This window comes from Canis lupus, chromosome 21 (assembly GCF_048164855.1).
Source record: "Canis lupus baileyi chromosome 21, mCanLup2.hap1, whole genome shotgun sequence".
NCBI lineage: Eukaryota > Metazoa > Chordata > Mammalia > Carnivora > Canidae > Canis > Canis lupus.
The window spans coordinates 17,896,045-17,913,312 of record NC_132858.1 but is presented as its reverse complement, the minus strand read 5'-3'; the positions used below and the strand labels follow the sequence as shown (position 1 = coordinate 17,913,312).

General features: G+C 43.4%; 1 protein-coding gene across 5 annotated transcripts; it reads left to right on the top strand.

Moving 5' to 3' along the window:
- Positions 1 to 2,153: 2,153 nt before the first annotated feature.
- LOC140612795 (olfactory receptor 5J3-like) lies at positions 2,154 to 9,636 on the top strand. 5 transcript variants are annotated; one of them, XM_072790882.1, is made up of 3 exons: positions 2,201 to 2,340; positions 3,272 to 3,373; positions 6,927 to 9,636. In XM_072790882.1, the coding sequence occupies exons 1-3, from the start codon at positions 2,335 to 2,337 to the stop codon at positions 7,884 to 7,886; spliced, it is 1,068 nt and encodes a 355-aa protein (XP_072646983.1). In that variant the 5' UTR covers positions 2,201 to 2,334; the 3' UTR covers positions 7,887 to 9,636. The 5 variants fall into 5 exon arrangements, with proteins under 5 accessions (XP_072646982.1, XP_072646984.1, XP_072646983.1 ...); XM_072790881.1 differs by lacking the exon at positions 3,272 to 3,373 and having other exon boundaries at positions 2,154 to 2,344; XM_072790883.1 differs by lacking the exon at positions 3,272 to 3,373 and having other exon boundaries at positions 2,200 to 2,340.
- Positions 9,637 to 17,268: the final 7,632 nt, after the last annotated feature.

Below are 17,268 nucleotides of genomic sequence, written 5' to 3'. Positions count from 1 at the left end.
ATCTTATTTTAAAAAAAGTTCAAATATATACAAAGCAGACAGTATGACAAATTAACTCTCACGTACCGATCACCCAGCTTGGACAATGACCAACTTACTGCCAATTCCTGCTTCATGTCTGCCCACACCACTCCTCCCACTCAGAATTTTTTTTTAACTTTTTGATTTAGACATGATTTAATATATATTTATTTTTTTAATATTTTATTTATTTATTCATGAGAGACACAGGCAGAGGCAGAAGCAGGCTCCATGGGGATCCCTGGGTGGCTCAGCAGTTTAGCTCCTGCCTTCGGCCCAGGGCATGGTCCTGAAGTCCCGGGATTGACTTGATCGGGCTCCCTGCATGGAGCCTGCTCCTCCCTCTGCCTGTGTCTCTGCCTCTCTGTGTGTCTCTCATGAATAAATAAATAAAATAGTAAAAAAAAAAAAAGAAGAAGAAGAAAAAGAAGAAGAAGAAGAAGAAGAAAAAGAAGAAGAAGAAGAAGAAGCAGGCTCCATGCCGGGAGCCTGATGTGGGACTCGATCCTGGGACTCTGGGATCATGACCTGAGCCTAAGGCAGATGCTCAACCACTGAGCTATTGGGCGTCCAATATATATTTAATATGTTTAATATACTTTTTAAAGTTGCAAGAATAACACAGGAATTCTATACATCCTTTCCCTAGAGATGCCTCTAGTTTACATTTCCATATACATGTGTATATTACATTCACATAGAATATTCATATAGATATGAATTTTTTTCCACAGCAATCATCACTAAACACTTCAGTGAGTAGATCCTAAAAATAGTTCATTCTCAGGGCACCTGGCTGGCTCTGTGGGGGACCATGGGACTCTTGATCTCAGGATTGTGAGTTCAAGCCCCACATTGGGTGTAGCAGTTACTTAAAAAGATAAAAATCTTAAAAAAGAAAAAAGAATACATCATCCCCTTCCACAGTCAGGACAGTTATCAAAACTGGGACATTTTACTGTGCTACAGTACTATTATCTAACCCACAGTTCATATTGGATCTTATTATCTCTAGAATGCCTTTTATATTTTTTCCCATGTCCCCACCCAGATTATTTTATTCCAACTTTTTATTATTTCCTGGTGCTTTTTTTAAAATGTCCAAATATGGGACGCCTGGGTGGCTCAGTCGGTTAAGCCTCTGCCTTCAGCTCAGGTCATGGTCCTGGATGGAGCCTGCTCAGTGAGTGGTCTGCCTCTCCCTCTCCCTCTGCTCCTCCCCCCTGCTTGTGCTCGCATGCGCGCACTCTCTCTCTCTCTCTCTCTCTCAAATAAATAAATAATCTTTTTAAAATAAATAAAATAAAATGTCCAAATATGCTCTTTTTCTAATGTGAATGCATCTACTCCACTGGCGCCCTGAGAATGCACCTGGTCCTCCCAGGGGGTGTCATAGTCCTGACGCAGAGGCACTGCTGCACCACCACATCTCGGCTGAGTGCCCCCTGGGCTACAGGCTCTTCTCTTCAGCTAGAACGGTCGGGGGACTCATGGACCCAGAAGCACACCTCTCCAGTAACCTCAGCTGGGCCCAGTGCTAGGCCGCAGGCCCCTCTGGAGAGCAGAGCCCGCTGAAGACCGAGAGGGAGGGAACAGCCCCTGCCCATCCTCAAAGCAGTCAGAGCAGGGAAGAGGAGGAACAAAAAAACAGCTGGGAGATGATCACTGTGCTCCTGGCTTCTGGTTAACAGTCCCCTGGGCTCCTTCTTATGCCCATCGGCATTTCCTAGGCTTAGAAGTTAGCTTCCTTTCTGAAAATAGAATTTTTTTAATTGCTAATATAAATAAATTACCTATGCTGTTAACAAGGCCCCCAGTGCCTCCTCAGATGATTCCCTGGCTGCCCAAAGCAGGAGAGCTTCACAGAGAGGGTCAAGCCTCAGACTTCCTACCCCATGGGCCCCCAAATCCCCTCCACACCCCTCTGCTGCTAGAACACAGAAATAACAAGGAAAAGCACTGAGCCCTGGATGCATGCTCTATATGTATCAGTGTCGCTAACTTGTCTAACGGGATTAGGGCCCAGCAAAGAGCCCCTGGGTCATTTAGCAAGGCTAGCTGGGTCAACGGTCCCCCAGTTTTCTGCAAGCTCCCAAGGGGCAAGCTGACCTTTGCTCATCCAGACTTCAGACTCCGAGGAGGAGTCAGGAAGTCTTTCTGCTGAGTCTTCCTGCTGGTGTGAATGAACCATAAGCTCCAAGGCCTCCAGGAGACCCTGACCTCGGCCTCAAGACCAAAGCAAGTGACCACAATCTACAGGGGATCGGCTCTTCTTCCCCAGCGCCTGAACTTTGCAGGACCCCTGAAGAGGATATGGGGGTGGGTATGTTTCCAGCACCTCCCAGAGCTCTGAGCCTCCAAAGCCACCTGGGATCCAGAGGGAATGGAGCTAGCTTTATAAGCCCAACAGAACCAGGATGCACCCAAAGCCTCAGTCCTAAGCTGTGTGCCTTGTTACCGGGTCTGGATGTGTGGTCACCCCAGAAACAGCTCTAGGGAGGACAACTCGAAAGACACAGGCTGGAGTGAGAGTAAGTCCCAGATGCTTCCCTATGTGGCTGGGCTGAGAGGATCTTGAGGTGTATCAGGCTGGGAGCATCATCTGCAAGGTAGGTATTTGTCTCCAGGAAATTCTACTGAGTTCCATCAGGGCTGATTCAGAAAGCTGAGGTTGCCTGTTTAGCCTCTCCCTCTTCTCTCCCCAGATCTGCACCCACCCCAGCCCCTACTGTCAGCCCTTAAGAATCCCTGAGATCCCACTGTGCTCAGGGGTCCTGAGAAATCTCTTCCAGCTCCCCATCCATGATGTGCTCATAATCTAACTTGCAGTGGGATTGAACTTAATGTATACCCGGTGCCTACCCTGTTGCCAGAAGTGTGCTAAGTACATGGATACCCATTGTCTTTCTGGCCTTAGAAACTAGGGAGACTTGGGGCGCCTGGGTGGCTCAGCAGTTGAGCATCTGCCTTCAGCTCAGGGCATGATCCCGGGGTCCTGGGATTGAGTCCCGCATTGGGTTCCCTGAATGGAGTCTGCTTCTCCCTCTGCCTTTGCCTTTGCCTCTGCCTCTGTCTTGCCTCTCTCTCTCTCTCTCTCTCTCTCTCTCTCTCGTGAATAAATAAATAAAATCTTAAAAAAAAAAAAAAACCTAGGGAAACTCAAAAAGTTTGAGTAACTCTACTGGATTTCCTCTTTCCAATGCATCTTTGGCCTGGTAAATATTTACTGAGAAGCTTAATTCTCTTCTAGGCTGCGGTGCTTCCCAATTTCCTGCACCAGGCTCCACCTTCCTCCCCCCAGGCTCAGCCCCATGCTCCCATTTCTGAAGCCTTCCAAAGGACTCCAACTCTGGTGGGTTTTATCATCTTCCCTCTTATTTCATGGGAATGAGTTTATCTCTCAGCAAAATTTCAAGATCCTAAATGGCCAAAGCCATGTCTTACCCTATTTGAACAATAGTTGTTTAAATACTTAGAGTAACTGTAGTAGCTTCAATACTTTTGAACTGCAGTTGTTCAAATACTTATGCATAACAGTAGTTGCTCAAATATTTGCTGTTCACTTCATACAAAACTTAGAAAAGGCTCTGCTTTCAGAATCTATAATGTGATAGGAAAGCAAAACAACCAAGTGGGAGGAAAGAAAGACAGCAAAGTTGATGAAGCCCTGTTAAATAATTCTAAATACATCTGTGTGAGTGAGATTCAGCTGCCAGATAACAATCGCACACAAAAAGAGAATTCGGTTGGGTAAGGGAAATCTGACAGGAAGGGCTGAGGGATGGCTCTGCGGGATTTACGGAGGATGCCTGGGGATACTTCGCACACCGAGAATCTCAGGGTACATCTGTAAGGCTGTTGCTCCAGGCCACCGCAATCCAGAATTATTGGTAGCTGTGGCTCTGAAGGTATAGAACAGCCATCTGCAAGTTGGGATGGGAATAGCAAAGGATTAGGAGGGAACACAGTCTGGACCATCAGAATACAGTCAGGAAGGGAGATCTGGGGAGGAGGACAAGAATCCTTATTTACTGGAGAGCAGGATCCAAGAGCTCACCCTAAAAACACTGAGTGTGAGTATGCATGCGTGTGCATGTGTGTAGAGGATTGGTTGTCATCCCCTCAGAGAATATTGAGAACATTAATACTCATGGTAGATCAGAGACTCGGAGATATTTAGATTTGGACACAACTAAATCCTTAAAGTCAGAAAAGGAAGAGCAAGCATAAAAGATACGCGGATCCCTTGGTGGGGAACATGGAGCACAGGGCAGGAAGCTGACTCCCTTAGGTAAATGCCAAGACTGAATCACGTGATAGGATTCTGCCCCAGCCCCGGGACCTTGACTTTCGAGGTTGCTTATTCTGACTTTTGTACTAAACAGAAGGTTGGTCTCTGAAGGGCACAGAATGTTCCAGAGAATTCTCCTGTGGTTAATCACAAAATCACAAGACTAGCCCTGAGAGGAAGGAGAGGGAGTAGGGCAGAGGGTGGTGTCCTGGAACTAACCAGTATGTCTAAGGCCACGTTACTCAAACCAGTAACCACCTTACTCCTGAAGGTGAAGTAAAAACTTTTCAAGGTCTTCGTAGACAAAGCCATTTTGAAGGGAACTAATTTCTAGAGCCTAAAGGTCCACATCTACTCTTTATAAAACCAGTGTCCTTGGAAATGCATCTGGGAAGGAAGCGCTATACTCTTTCCTTGTCTCCCCCTTTACAGTTGTCCTTTCATTCCTGGGGGGAAAAAAAAAAAAACGCATGCTTCTAACCCATCCTGACTCTTAGCAGGAGGCATTTTGCTGGCATACAAAACTTCCAGGATACCACATAAAGAGGTAATTTCATAAATAGGTGTTGAAAAAGTAGATGAATTTATTGACTACCTATAAAATCCTTTTTAAGTCAGATGGAAATCTTTCAACAAAATAGAGGGAAGATCTTTTCAAATTGACAGATGATGCAACATTAAAAATGATTTCTGATGATATATCCCTATGTGATTCTTGGCATTAACTAAAAAGTTCAATGAATCAAATGGCATTACCATAACAAAACTCCTCATATTCCAATCTATTCATTTATGTTAACACGGTTTCTCACAACTTCCTCCTTCATGTATAAAATATTTGCCAGGGATCACTGCTGTGAGTGGCCAAGGTACTTAAATATATCCTTGCAAGTTGAACAGACCTTCCTAAAATTGTCTGTTACAACCAGGTGTAGAGTACACTTTTTCTGGATGAATTCATAAGGATTCTTTTTGTGTTGCCTGGGGCTCCACTGGCACAAATATCCATTCCCAGGCAGCAAGTTCAGGGAAGATGCACTCACTCATTGTCATTGTGTGATCAGGGCCAGGTGTGAGCTCTGAGATATTCCCTGCCAAACCTTGATTCTGCCAACAAGGAATCAGAAGCCCAGAGAGAGGAAAATCAGCCACAGTAACAGAGCTGGAACTAGAAATCAGGTCTCTATCCTGTCAGCCCCATACCATGCTCTGTACCTATTACAGCAGGTGGGAACAAAGGTGAAGCTAGTCCATGTTCTTCTGCAAGAAGACACCAGAATTCCTCCTTGTCTCCACATAAACCATTTGACATGGATGAAGGCATTAGTGAGGTTTTCCTACGACTAATTTTCAGGATGTATCCTAGACCCCCCAAGGAAGTGAGAGATGAGGGGCAGAAGAGAGAGGGAAGTATGGGGAAGAAGGAAAGGATTATGAGTATTTCCAGTTCTCCTACAGATAAACATCTTGGAGGACAGTCAAGCAAGCACTAAAACAGTATTTCCAAGCTAATGGTCTCTCAGGTGACATTCAACTCAATAGATTCTCAGAGGACACACTGGCTACTATAGAGTGGTGATGCCATGAAGGATGTTTAAATACAAGACAGAATGAACACCCATACATGCTACAACATGGATAAATCTTTAAAACATTAAGTGAAAGGAGCCAGACACAATAGGCCACTAAATGTATGAATCCATTTATATGAAATGTCCAGGATAGGCAAATCCATAGAGACGGCAAGGAGATTAATGATTTTCAAGAGCTAAGGGAAGGGTAGAATGGAGGGTGGCTACTAATAGCCATGAGATTTTCTTTTTACGATGATGAAAGTGTTCCGCAATCAAATAGTGGCAATGGTTGTACAACCACTAAGTCATACACTTTATTATTTTTTTAAGATTTTATTTATTTATATATCTATTTATTTTAGAAAGCCAGAGAGAAAGAACATGCGGTGGGGAGGAGCAAAGGGAGAAGGAGAGAGAGAATCTCAAGCAGACTCCTTGCCAATCATAGAGCCCAATGTGGGCTCAATTCCAGGACCCTGAAATCATGACCTAAGCCAAAATCCAGAGTCAGACATTCAATCCACTGAGCCACCCAGGCACCCCTAAGATGGTGAATTTTTTTTTTTGATGGTGAATCTTATAATACACGAATTATATCTTGATTTTTAAAAAGAACAAAATGATTGTCAAATGTAAGCATATTTTTAGATACAGGCACTAGAAATTGGGGAAGAGGACTCATAATTTATTGATCACCTACTATGTCCCAGACATTCAGATGTTGTACATTCACTTACTCATTTAGGCCATGCAGCAACCCTAAAAAGTAGGCATATTTTTTTTCATTTTATGTCAGGAAGACTAAAGCTCATCAATACCTTATCCAAGGATACACAACTAGTTAGTGCCATAATCAGAATTAGGACTCAGGTCTGTCAGGCTTCACAGTTATGTCTTTTCTACATGCACGATGCTCCCCATTAGCTTCTTGTGCAAAGAGCCTTATACTTGCTTGGTGTTCTCCCTCATTGTCCTATGCACAGTGGTGGACATGCTCAGGTAATACCTGTTTGACTGATTGTCATTTGTCACCTCTGCAGATGACACCTGGAGAACTAGCCCTCGCAAGTGGCAACCACACTCCAGTTACCCAGTTCATCTTGTTGGGATTCTCCAGCTATCCAGAGCTCCAGCAGCTTCTATTTGTAACCTTTCTGCTCATTTATGCCATGACAGTGATGGGCAACCTGGGAATGATGGCACTCATCTTCACAGACTCCCGTCTCCATAGTCCCATGTATTTCTTCCTCAGTGTCCTCTCTTTTCTTGATATTTGTTACTCTTCTGTGGTCACACCCAAGCTCTTGGTCAACTTCCTGGCCTCTGACAAGACCATTTCTTTTGAGGGCTGTGTGGTCCAGCTAACCTTTTTTGTGGTGCATGTGACAGCTGAGAGCTTCCTGCTGGCTTCCATGGCCTACGATCGCTTTGTGGCCATCTGCCAACCTCTCCATTATGGTTCGATCATGACCAAGGAGACCTGTCTCCAGCTGGTAGCTGCTTCCTATGCATTTGGTGGCGCCAACTCTGCTATCCAGACTGGGAACGTCTTTGCTCTGCCTTTCTGTGGGCCCAACCAGGTAACACACTACTTCTGTGACATCCCTCCCCTTCTCCGCCTGGCTTGTGCCAACACAGCCACAGCAGGAGTGGTCCTCTATATCTTCTCTGCTCTGGTTACCCTTCTGCCTGCTGCAGTCATCCTCACCTCCTACAGCTTGGTCTTGGTGGCCATTGGGAGGATGCGCTCGGCCGCTGGACGGGAGAAGGCCCTCTCCACCTGTGCCTCCCACTTCCTGGCCATTGCCATTTTCTACGGCACTGTGGTTTTCACCTATGTCCAGCCTCATGGATCCACTAATGATACCAATGGCCAAATAGTGTCCGTGTTCTACACCATCATAATCCCCATGCTCAACCCCTTCATCTATAGCCTCCGCAACAAAGAGGTGAAGGACGCACTACAGAGAAAGCTCCAGGTCAGTATCTTTCCCTGCTGAGTCCTGCAACATTGTTTGTTGGAATGAGGAAGGCACAGCATCTTCCAAATCAAATTATGAATTGACAGAACAGAGAGCAGCCCTGGTTTTGAAGGAGGTGGAAAAAGTAGGGAAGGAAGAGAAAATATCATTCTTTGTACAGAGAACTGCAATTTTTAAAAGCATCTTCTTATCCATTATTGTGTTGAATGTTTGCATCCATATTGTGAGGCAATCATTGTTATGATGATCACATTTTACAAGTGACTTGGTAAAAATAAGTTACCTAAAGCTGCACAGTTAGTAAGAGAGTATTTAATATCAGGACTTCCCCACCCAAACCAGGGATGTTTCTTGCACACCACAGCCACAAGCCAAGTCCTCTACTGGCAGTTCATCACAATTTCCGAGAGACATTGGACAAGGAGCAGCGGAATCATTTGTTTTGCCACTGATTTAATGAGGTGGGGGTAAGCTGTGAGGGGGCTCGGTTCTTTCTATTCCTATTCAAAAAAGAAAGATGGCCAGAATAGAAGTGTCCTTATTTCTTATTGTTGCTGCCTTTGCTGAGCTGCCCCATTATTTTTTTTAAAAGATTTTATTTATTTGTTCATGAAAGACACAGAGAGAGAGAGGTAGAGACATAGGCAGAGGGAGAAGCAGGCTCCATGCAGGGAGCCTGATGTGGGACTCGATCCCGGGAGCCCAGGATCATGGCCTAAGCCAAAGGCTGACGCTTAACTACTGAGCCACCCAGGTACCTCATAAGCTGCCCCATTCAATAAAATCTCAGAATCGAGACCTTCCCTCGTATATGTATTTTCTAGTCAGATGTATGTACATGCCTCATAATTCCCAAAGGCACATGTGTGTATGGGTGTGTGATATTTGCACAGTTAACAGGCATCATATAAGATACTGTATTTTAGGACACCGATTCCAAAAAAATTTATATTTGGCCTTGACATCTTTAAATATACATGTAATATGGTGAGTATATGTTTCAGGGAATCACACGGATGAAGAAGCTGAACTTGACCTAATTCAAGGCCGAGCACTGGCCTGGAAGGTCTGCTCTGAAACTTTTACAAAGTCCTAACCTGAGTTGAGTAAGTTTCAGCCTGAGATTTTTGACCTGGGGTCATTTAAAAGGAGCATTTTTTTTAATCCAAATCTACCTTAAAGGAAATTATTCTAAATACAGAAAATAAAGAGGTTTGTCACAACATCATTTTTGAAAACAGAAAGTAGGGGCACCTGGGTGGCTCAGTGGTTGAGCATCTGCCTTTGGTTCAGGGCATGATCCCAACGTCCTGGGATCAAGTCCCACATCAGGCTCCCCACAGGGAGCCTGCTTCCCTCTGTCTGTGTCTCTACATCTCTCAATAAATAAATAAAATCTTTAAGAAAGAAAGAAACAGAAAAGTTAGAAACCTCCTAAATATTCAAAGGAGGAAAAGATTAAAGGATTCATCCCTGAGATGGATTCTGATGTAACCACTAACAATCACCCACATGAAGACTACATAATAAGAAAATAGCAGGCCAGAAAGTCCAGGGGGTGACTCTAACTCTGTAACAAACATGAATGCTAAAAAAAAATTGGAAAGAACACACAGACACATAAATAATGATTGTATGAGAGTGGGCGCACAATGGGGAATACGTCCTGTTTTTCTCCAAAATTCTCCAAAACTTTTGTATTGAACATGTTTGATTCTGATACTCTATCCTAAAAAAATAATAATAATAATTAAATCCTTTCCAGGAAGCTGAGTGTGAAAATCTCTTACTTCTCTTTTCTTTCATTAAGCCAATACTTAACTAATGTTCCTCCTATGTTCCACATTCCTTTAAGGTATAAACTAAGTTTTCGGTACATGCCTACAATTGAGGTCAGGACTGGAACATTATGGTGGAGAGTATAAATCAATCTAATTCATTCATCTGGAAAAATATTTATGAGGCAACCAGGTGCAACACCATGTGGTAGGCCCTACCTGGATTAATGGTTAGAATAGCAATAGCCAGCTTGTGCTACAGTGAAAATAAACCCCATTGTGTCAGTGAGTTGGTACCACAAAGTCTTTCACTTATACTAAGGATGGGACAGATCAGGTGACTCTTCAGAGCAACTTTTATCCATCCATCATATCTGAGCCCCCTGTCATCTTACAACACTGCCATCTCAACCTGTGCCCTCTAAGATTTTAATCATGGGGGGAAATAATCAAGAAAGTCTTGTAGAGTGGGGTTTTTAAAAAGATTCAATTATTTATTTGAGAGAGAGAGAGCACATACACTACATAAGTGGGAGGGAGGAGCAGAGAGAGTCTCAAGCAGACTCCCCAGTGATCACAGAGCCTGACATGGGGCTCGATTCCACAACCATGAGATCATGACCTGAGAAGAAACTAAGAATCAGACACAACCAACTGAGCCACCTCAGGTGCCCCTGTAGAGTACTTTTAATTACCTGACCCAAAGGGATGCCTGGGTGGCTCAGGGTTTAGTGCCTGCCTCGACTCTGGTCATGATCCTAGAGTCCCGGGAGATCAAGTCCCACATCAGGCTCCCTGCATGGAGCCTGCTCCTCTCTCTGCCTGTGTCTCTGCCTCTCTCTCTCTCTCTCTCTCTCTGTGTGTGTGTGTGTGTGTGTCTCATGAATAAATAAATAAAATCTTTTAAAAAATTGGCTCACATCATTTCAACCCACACGCCATTACCCTGAAACCAGTCTTTGAGTTTCACATAACTGCAAAGGAGCCCAGAAAAACGTAGTCTCCCAGAGAGAGGAAAACTAAATGAGATTTAGTAAATACGCAGCTTTGTCTCTGTTACTGGCCAGTTGGCCAGTTGATTAAACCATCTTCTATAAAGGGTTCTAAAGCATCACTAGAAAAATCAGAAATAAGGTGCTGGTTTACTCGTATTTCTATGTAACTGACGTGGACTCTTTCTTTGGGTGAACATTTTATTTTTTTTTTTTAGTCTTTTTTTTCAATTTTCACTTATTTATGATAGAGAGAGAGAGAGAGGCAGAGACATAGGCAGAGGGATAAGCAGGCTCCATGCACCGGGATGCCCGATGTGGGATTCGATCCCGGGTCTCCAGGATCGCGCCCTGGGCCAAAGGCAGGCGCCAAACCGCTGCGCCACCCAGGGATCCCTGGGTGAACATTTTAAAATATTCCTTGCCTGATCTAAACTATCCCTGTTGAGTATTTTTTGAATCACACACTTAAGTTGCATGGTGCCACCACAAGCAGTAAAAGTAACTCTAAGACCAGCTAGGTAACCGTTGCCTGAGGTTGGAGGTCACAATTACCTTGAATTCTAAAACTAAATAATGCACCATATGGTAGTATTTAGTAAGAGTGATCTTATCTAAATTTAAAGGATGTAATGTGTCACCCAAGAGTTGGTAGACACACAAACACACGAGTTCCTGAAGAGAGACTAAGAAACCACAAAAAAGGAAAGCATTTTGAAAATGTGAAAGTCAGGGGTAAAAATACAAAGCTTAAATGTACCTCTGATGTGGCTCTGCTATACAATATTTTTTTTAAGATTTATGTATTCATGAGATACATAGACTGAGAGAGTGAGGCAGAGACACAGGCAGAGGGAAAAGCAGGCTCCTCACAGGGACCCCGATGCAGGACTCGATCCCAGATTCCAGGATCACAACCTGAGCCGAAGGCAGGTGCCCAACCGCTGAGCCACCCAGGCGTCTCTGCTGTACAATTTTAATTGACTATATAAATGTCGAACAAATATGTATATGCTTTCAGTCTAAGGAGTGGCAAATTATTATCTTAGCCCATTCGCTGTTGTACCCTCAACGTCTGGCACATTGTAGGCACTCAATATTAAGATCTGTTCGATAATTGAATGGATGGGCATCTATATGAGTGCTCTCCTTGGACCAGTGGCACTGTCATCACCTGAGAGCTTTTGAGAAATGCAGAGTCTGGGGCCCTGCACCAGACCTACTGATTCAGAATCTGCAGTTTCACAAGATCCCCAGGTGATTGGGGTGCATATTAAGGCTTAAGAAGCACTGATGCACTTACCTCGATCCAGCTCTAAATTCTTGAGTGAAAACAGTATGCAATTCTTCTCCCAGAGTTCACAGTTTAGTCTGAGAGAGGATGCTTAGCAGGGAAAAAACATGACAAAAGCCAACAAATGAGAAAATTATGTGTCTTCTTCCCTGATCTTTTCTCACCAGTGTGTATCTACGTTAAAATGAGCAGTAAGAGGGGCACCTGGGTGGCTCAGTGGTTGAATGTCTGCCTTTGGCTCAGGTCTTGACCCTGGGGTCCTGGGATCGAGTCCCACATCAGGCTTCCCACAGGGAGCCTGCTTCTCCCTCTGCCTATGTCTCTGCCTCCCTCTGTGTGTCTCTCATGAATAAATGGATGAAATCTTTAAAAGATAAATAATAAAATGAGCAGTAAGAAGAGAATCAACAGGGAAGCCCCGGTGGCTCAGCGGTTTAGCGCCGCCTGCAGCCCAGGGTGTGATCCTGGAGACCCGGGACTGAGTCCCACGTCGGGCTCCCTGCATGGAGCCTGCTTCTCCCTCTGCCTGTGTCTCTGCCTCTCTCTCTGTGTGTCTCTCATGAATAAATAAAATTTGTAAATCCTTTTAAGAAAATAATTTTTTGGGACACCTGGGCGGCTCAGCGGTTAAGCGTCTTCCTTCAGCCCAGGATGTGATCTTGGGATCCTGGGATTGAGTCTCACATTGGACTCCCTGCAGGGAGCCTGCTTCTTTCTCTGCCTATTTCTCTCTCTCTCTCTCTCTCTCTTTCTCTCTCTCTCCTCTGTGTGTGTGTGTGTGTGTGTGTGTGTGTGTGTCTCTCATGAATAAATAAATAAAATCTTTTAAAAAAGAAAATAGGGCAGCCCCGGTGGCTCAGCAGTTTATTGCCACCTTCAGCCCAGGGCAGGATCCTGGAGACCTGGGATCGAGTCCCACATTGGGCTCCCCACATGGAGCCTGCTTCTCCCTCTGCCTGTGTCTCTGCTTCTCTCTCTCCTCCCTGTGTATTCTCATGAATAAATAAATAAAATATTAAAAAAAAGAAGAAGAAGAAGAAGAAGAGAATCAACAGGAACAGGGGATTCATGTGACCTAAATGGGGATGGAATGATAGGGTAGCAATGCCATCTGACTTTGTCTTAACAACAGTGGAGAGAATTATCATGAGTTAACGCTGTATATGACTGCGGCTTCCCTCCCATAAAATCCTGTTGAGGCTGGTAAGTGACCACAACATTTCTGTGGCCTCCTTGCATCTGGATGTGGCCATGTGACTAGGTTTCACCAAAGGAATGTGATCAGAGGAGAGATTTCATTTCAAGGCATAGACTTTTAAGAAGTGGGTGGATGTTAGGACCACTTGACTGTTTCCTCTGCTGCCAGCTGGAAGCAGGAGACTCCGTGGCCCTAGGGTACAGTGGAGGCCACAGGGAAGGAGCCTGGTTTCCTAAATTAGTGGAGAAAAGTTGCCTCCTAACTGGGAACACAAGAACCAAAATATTCTATTTTGTTAAGCCACTGAAATTTAGGGTTTGCTGGTAAAAGCTGTTAGTGTTACCGTAAATAGAACAACAAATATTAGTTGGGTTTTGGGGTGAGGTTTTTTGTTGTTTTTTCATTTGTTTTTGTTTAAGTAGGCCCCATGCCCAGTGTGGAGCCCAAAGCAGGAGTTTGAACCCACAACTGTGAGATCAAGACCTGAGCCGAGACCAAGAGTCAGATACTTAACAGGCTGAGGCACCCACGCGCCCCTTGTTTTGTTTTTTATACAGCTCCCTCCTTTCCCCAGACTGCTTCTCTGAACCCATCATCTCTCCGTTGATCACTGCATCATTTGGAGATGCATCCCCCAGCGATCTACTCCTAAGAGCAATACTGGTCAAAATGCTATCTAAAAGTAAGCTAAGTGGGCAGCCCGGGTGGCTCAGCGGTTTAGCACCGCTGTCAGCCCAGGGCCTGATCCTGGAGACTTGGGATCGAGTCCCACACTGGGCTCCCTGCATGGAGCCTGCTTCTTCCTCTTTCTCTCTCTCTCTCTCTCTCTCTCTCTCTCTCTCTCTCTGTATCTCTCATGAATAAATAAATAAAATTTTTTAAAAAAATAAAATAAAAGTAAGCTAAGTGTCATTTTACTATGGCAGGTCCTTCCTCCAAAGGGCAATATTTTGTCAGGTATACATCATTACCCTCCTTTTACCAATGAAGAAAAGAAGATCCAAGTTAAGCAACACATCCAACATATCACAGCTAATAAGATATGCTGGACTTGGTTGGCCAACAACCATTTGAAAGTCTCACTGGCAATTAAAATTAAGGAGATGAAAAATCCCAAGATATATTTTTATACCCTCCAAAATAGCAAAAATTAAAAATCAATCTAGAGGTGCCTGGTGGCTAAATCCGTTAAGCATACACCTTCAGCTCAGGTCATGATCTCGGGGTCCTGGAGTCAAGCCCTGTATTGGGCTCTCAGCTGAGCAGGGAATCTGCTTCTCTCTCTCCCTCTGCCCCTTCTCCCTGTTCTCTCTCTCTCTCTTTCTCGCCAATAAATAAATAAAATCTTTTTAAAAATCAGATAATCTAAATGTTAGTAATGGCTGTGTATAAGTTATACCAACCACTTTGACCACAATTAGACATCAAATTTAAAAGTTGATCCAGCTGGGGCACTTGGGTGGCTTACTACGTTGTGTCCTACTCTTGATCTCAACTCAGGTCATGATCTCAGGGTCATGGGATAGAGCCCCGTGTGGAGCTCCCCGCCCAGCAGGGGGTCTGTTTGGGAGCCTCTCCCTCTCTATCTGTCTCTACCCCACTTGCACTCTCTCTCTGTCTAATAAATAAATCTTTAAACAAAAAAAGTTGAGCCAGCAGTTCTATAAGTAGGCATGTAATCTAGAGAAATCCTTCACACTGCATTATGAAACATGCTTATAGCAGCATTGTTTGTCATAGCAAAAAAACAGAAGTAGCACAGATGTCTGTAACAGTAGAAATGGATGAATACAACAGGGCACAGTCACGTAACAGAAATTAAACAGCAGCAGAAATAAGTGAACTACAGGTCCCTGTACCAACATGAACATGTCTCTAAAACATCAGCTTGAGGGATGCGTGGGTGGCTCAGATGGTTAAGCGTCTGCCTTCAGCTCAGGTCATAATCTCTGGGTCCTGTATTGAGCCCCTCATGAGGCTCCCAGCTCAGCAGGGAATCTGCTTCTCTCTCTGCCTCTCCCTCTGCTCATATTCTCTCTCTCTCTCTCTCTCTCTCTCTTTCTCCCTCTCTCTCTCTATTTCTCTCTCAAACGAATAAATAAAATCTTAAAAAAAATAAAACATAAGCTTGAGTGAAGTAAGGACAGAAATAAGTAACAGAAGGATGCACACAGTATTATTCCACTTGTATAAAATTTTAAAACAGACAAAACTAAACAAACATAATGTTTAGAAATGCATTCACAGATGGTAAAACTATTTAAAATGAAGCAAAGACTGACTGACAGAAAATTTGGGACAGTGCTTCTTGTTGGGGGAGGCAGGGACAGGGGTGATATTTGGGAGAGGCACACAGAAGCCTCCTTAGATCAAACCACTACATGTGTGACCTGTGCACCAGCAACATCGGCATTGTCTGGAAGCTGGGTGGAAATGCAGAATCTCAGGCTCTTCCCCAAATATACTAAATCAGAACTTGCATTTTAACATGATCCCAGATGATTCCTAAACACATTAAAGATACATAACATTGTACTTTTAAGGTGGATGGTACACACAGGGGTGTTTACTTTAGCTACATTCTTCAAATAGTATTGGTTTTTATAACACTTTTGCATGCATGATATACTTCACAATTTAATAACCTTTTAAAAACATATAGTTTTAATAAAGTTTTTAAATACTTTAAAATGTACATAAATACAGGGCAGCCCGGTGGCCCAGCAGTTTGGTGCCACCTTCGGCCCAGGGTGTGATCCTGGCCGGGATCGAGTCCCACGTGGGGCTTCCTGCATGGAGCCTGCTTCTCCTTCTGCCTGTGTCTCTGCCATTCTGTGTGTGTGTGTGTGTGTGTGTGTGTGTGTGTGTGTGTGTCGTGAATAAATAAATAAAATCTTTAAAAATAAAATAAAATGTATTTGTATACATTTGTATATAAATACAAAGAAAAATATCATAAAATGACAAAGAACTGAAACCAAAACATAATACACAGACTCAAAATCCAGCACTATTGGGGCACCTGGGTGGCTCAGTTGGCTAAGCATCCAACTCTTGATCTCAGCTCAGGTTTTGATCTAATCTCAGGTCTTGATCTCAGAGTGGCGAGTTCAAGACCTCAGTTGGGCTCTGTGCTGAGGGTGGAGCCTACTTAAAAAAAAAAAAAAAAAAAAATCCAGGACTATTTCCACTGTGCCCTTCCTTTGACTCAAGGTGGTAAATGAACTGACTCCAGTGAATTTATCCATTTCTAATTCATACTGCAATTGGATGGGGCAAATTCGTGATAAAAATAAATAAGCTATTGGAAGATTGGTGATTTGATTTTTTTTTTTTTAAGATATTCTGGGATGAAGAGTGATCAGGAAAGTAATTTCCCCACTCAGATAATCCTTGCCTTTCCTGGAAATGCTTTCCTGGAACATATTTTAGAAAGTGGAATGCCTGAAATTTGCACTTTATTCTTACGTTTTATTTGTTTGAAAGGAAAAGAAGAACGGAAAAGATGCAATTCAGAAAGCTAAAAGGAATTTATAAAGTTTCAAATATGATATGATTGCTTAATTTGATTTTATATCTGAATGTTATATACCATATACATGAATATTTAAAATATTCAAAATAGATTATACTCTAAATATTGACAATCAAATTCAATTTTCTGCTGTAACTTTGAAACTCAAAAGTCCTTGTTCATCCGGTTTACTTAAAATGATATTTGGTAAAGAGAAAATTTAACTTTGATGTTGGATATAAAGATCTGCTAATAGTAAATATGCAAATGATAGAGCAGGAGATGGTGTGACTGTGAAATGTCTTTTCAGTGCTCTTGAATAATTTGCAAAGAGAGGATTTAAACACTGCTGGTCTCTCCCTTGATAAAGAAGCCTGCAATGCACAAAATCATGGCAAAAAGTTTGTTGGACTGTGAGGTTCCCTCTATGAAGCTGGCTTACGCTGATTCTTAGCCCAGTTAGAATAAGTGCACATGTAAGGTGCCAAACTCACCTGTACAAGAAGTGTGGCTTTTTTTTTCCCCCCTTGGCAAGTTCTCTTTTAAGCTCCTCATCTACTAGATGGTGAAAAATCCTTTTTGTCAAATCTGGGCAATATTGGTCAACTTAAGAGTCTCCCTCCC